Genomic DNA, 3,010 nt, shown 5'->3' with positions numbered 1-3,010 from the left:
GTATAAGCCAATGAGATAAAAATTAGTTTTCTTAATTTATAATTGAAAAAAATGTGCATCTTAGCTATAAAAAAATATTAACAATATACTAAAATTTAAAAATAACTAATTTTGATTGATGGAAATCATAATTTTTAATCACTAGTTATAGGAAATTAATTACAATAGTACTATGTTTAGGACAAGTACTAATTAAGAACTTGAAATATAGTCAACAATATAAACTCTTAGTAGAGGTAGTAAAATTAAAAAGTTTCCTAAATTGATGTTTGTGAGAACACATTGTTAAAGTTTAGATGAAGAAGAGAAACTCACTTAACATCTTCTAGTTCATGCTGCTATACAATATGATTTTATGTGTTTGGATGGGACTAACACACTAAGGTTTGTAAGAAGGGGAATACTGCTGTAATCGTATTGTTTTGAAAATGAAGATTAGGCTGTAACTGTCAAAATAAGTAAAAAGCAAAAATCTACAGCCACCCTTAAACATTACAGACTAAGAGAAAAATTAAGCTTAGAAGTGATCCTTTATTAAAATATATTTTTATATTTTATATATTTTTTTACAAAACTGGTTCAGTACTTGTGCAATTTTGAGTGCCCTTTTTGGCAAAAACAACACAATTTATGCTCTTATGTAAGCAGTCTTTATGTTCCTGTAAGCGCATGCTTCACTGCCGTCTTGATCTGTCTCGTTTCCCATCCTTCTCCCTTCATCACGAACAACATGAAAAATTTGTCAATTTCAGCATCAAATATAATCAATACCAAGAAAAAGAAAAGTTTGTGTTCAAGGCAACACCTTTGTTTTCCTTCGTATTGTCCCCTCAATCAGTTGGTTTTCTGGGCCTAATTCTCTCCATTGAATTCTCACTACCTTCAATTCCATTTCTCTCAAGCTTTTATCCACTGTAGCAATGGCGTCCATTTGAGAACAATTCGGCGCTATCTTTTTCATGTTTACTTCAATGATCGATTCATCTGGAACGCTGGTTTTCTCAACAAGTACATCAGCTTCTTCACAAATACAATGCTTCAACTCATGTCTTCTTGAATCTTCTGCACAACCATAAGATAAGCTACTGCAAGATTCGCTTATAGAATTCCCTCTAAGTGCATTTCTTAGACTTTGATTCTGCTGCTCAAGATCCTCTATCCGAAGCTTTTGCCGGTTCAGCTCCGATATGGCATTTGTGAGTGTGGAAGTTTTATCAACTTTCTGCAGCCAAAGATATGAATGAAATACCATCATCAATAAACAAATGAAACTGGCCGTTTACGAACATGATGAAACAAACTGTAAAAGAAATTGAAAACCCATCAAAGAAGTATAAAAATCTCACCTTGGGATTGTGAGGAACAAGGGAGCGTAGAGCCAGGAACTGCTGATTGAGTTTACTTCTCCTGTTGCGTTCAGCAAGTTTATGTGTAAGTGCGTATGATTCCTCTACCAACCCATCATTTGCTTCCCACCTTGACTTGTCCCTGCTATTTTTATATGTCCTCCGCATAAAATCAAAACATCTCTTTAGTGATTGCTGTTTCACTGCAGGTCCCAGACACAATTGGGCTTCCTTTCTTGCATCTTTCCTGTAATATCTGAATGCACTGTTCGATTTTGATCTACAATGGTGATCAATATTATTACCAAACAATTGATAGTGCAAAGATGAGGAAGTTGGAATCTGTGGAAGAACTCCCATGTCTTGATGCTTGCCATCAGTAAAGTTTCTACCAGTCCAAAGAGGATCTGAAGTAGCTAAATTTTCCCGATGAAAAACACCCAACATGGCCGAAGAATCTAATCCTGCAACTATGTCTGTTCCAGCTGTCATGAAAATATTATCCTCCATTAAACTCCCGGAGCTCCCGGACATATTCGCAGAATTACTTTCCATGTTGATAATGGGCACTGATAATTGAAGGAGGCTACACATCCTTGATTCTCCATGACGAAGCAACTTATATAAGAAATGACTTCACCATTGTTTTAGAGGAGAGAAGCTTCAGGGCATCTGCTGGTTAGAAAGTTTCAAAAGAGACCGCGAGGTGCATTGAATTTACTAAAGCAATGATCTATTGAAGGAAGAGTTTTAGCTTATAGTGCGGTCATTGTCGTCAATGTTTTTATTCTCATAGGAGCTATACATTCCCGGAAATTTTCAATCGGGCGGGTATTAATTATTATTATGATTCGATGACCAAGTTTGGAATTTTTGTGGAGGCAGCGTGCAAATGATTTGACTGGGAAGTGCAGGCTGACGAGGAGAATTTGAGCAAAACTAAAACGTGCCGAACGAGTCTTTTATTATTTATTTTTCAAGAAATGGTCATGTTAGTCGCTTGCAAGTTGCCACTATTAACGACTGAATTTTTCCTCATTGAAGGCTTTTTCAAACCAAGAAAAGAAAAACAAAGCAATTTGAAGTTTTACGGAAATAACGTTCAAAATGTTTGACTGCAGATAAAAACAAGCTGCACGTGATGGCAATGAACGTAAATGAGCAAAATTAAAACGTGTCGAAAACTTTGGCGATTCAGTGAATGGTTTTTCTTGTGGATATATCGGAGACTAAGTATATACTGGTGAGTCCGCATAGAACAACGACCACATCAATGTAGAGAGTGGAATGTCGCCGGAATAGACCGTTGGGCCGCTGGGCGACGTATGGTAGAATGATGAACAAGAAGGGTTTGCGTTTTTAATTCCACTTATTAGTCCCATATGAATTATAAAGAATTAATCGTGCTTTCGAACTTTCAAAACAATAATATATCCTATGCTTCATACTATTTGATATCTTGAATTTTGAAGTTTATTGGAATTTTTGAATTTTCCTATTGGTCAGCTGTTTTTCCCTAGTGGTTTAATTAGTTTTGTAAATTAAATAATACAAATTAATAGCTGCAAGGTATACATGTATTAGTTATTTTAACAACTGCAAGGTATACGTGTCTTACTTATTTTATTGCCATCCTTTTATTAATGTTCGATAGGATAGTTGCA

At 35.4% G+C, this 3,010-nt stretch overlaps 1 protein-coding gene across 1 annotated transcript; it reads right to left on the bottom strand.

Annotated features, from left to right (window-relative positions):
- Window positions 1–373: 373 nt before the first annotated feature.
- On the bottom strand, window positions 374–1,981 carry LOC149578741 (uncharacterized). The gene is made up of 3 exons (XM_089805698.1): window positions 1,347–1,981; window positions 806–1,222; window positions 374–714 (listed from the first exon to the last, which is right to left on the bottom strand). Exons 1-3 carry the CDS (start codon window positions 1,938–1,940, stop codon window positions 652–654), a joined length of 1,074 nt encoding a protein of 357 aa, XP_089661824.1. The 5' UTR covers window positions 1,941–1,981; the 3' UTR covers window positions 374–651.
- Window positions 1,982–3,010: the final 1,029 nt, after the last annotated feature.

This window comes from Cupressus sempervirens, chromosome 1 (assembly GCF_028749045.1).
Source record: "Cupressus sempervirens isolate cs-2001-9-10 chromosome 1, ASM2874904v1, whole genome shotgun sequence".
Classification (NCBI taxonomy): domain Eukaryota; kingdom Viridiplantae; phylum Streptophyta; class Pinopsida; order Cupressales; family Cupressaceae; genus Cupressus; species Cupressus sempervirens.
The sequence above is the reverse complement of the archived record's forward strand: the minus strand, read 5'-3'. Positions and strand labels throughout refer to the sequence as shown.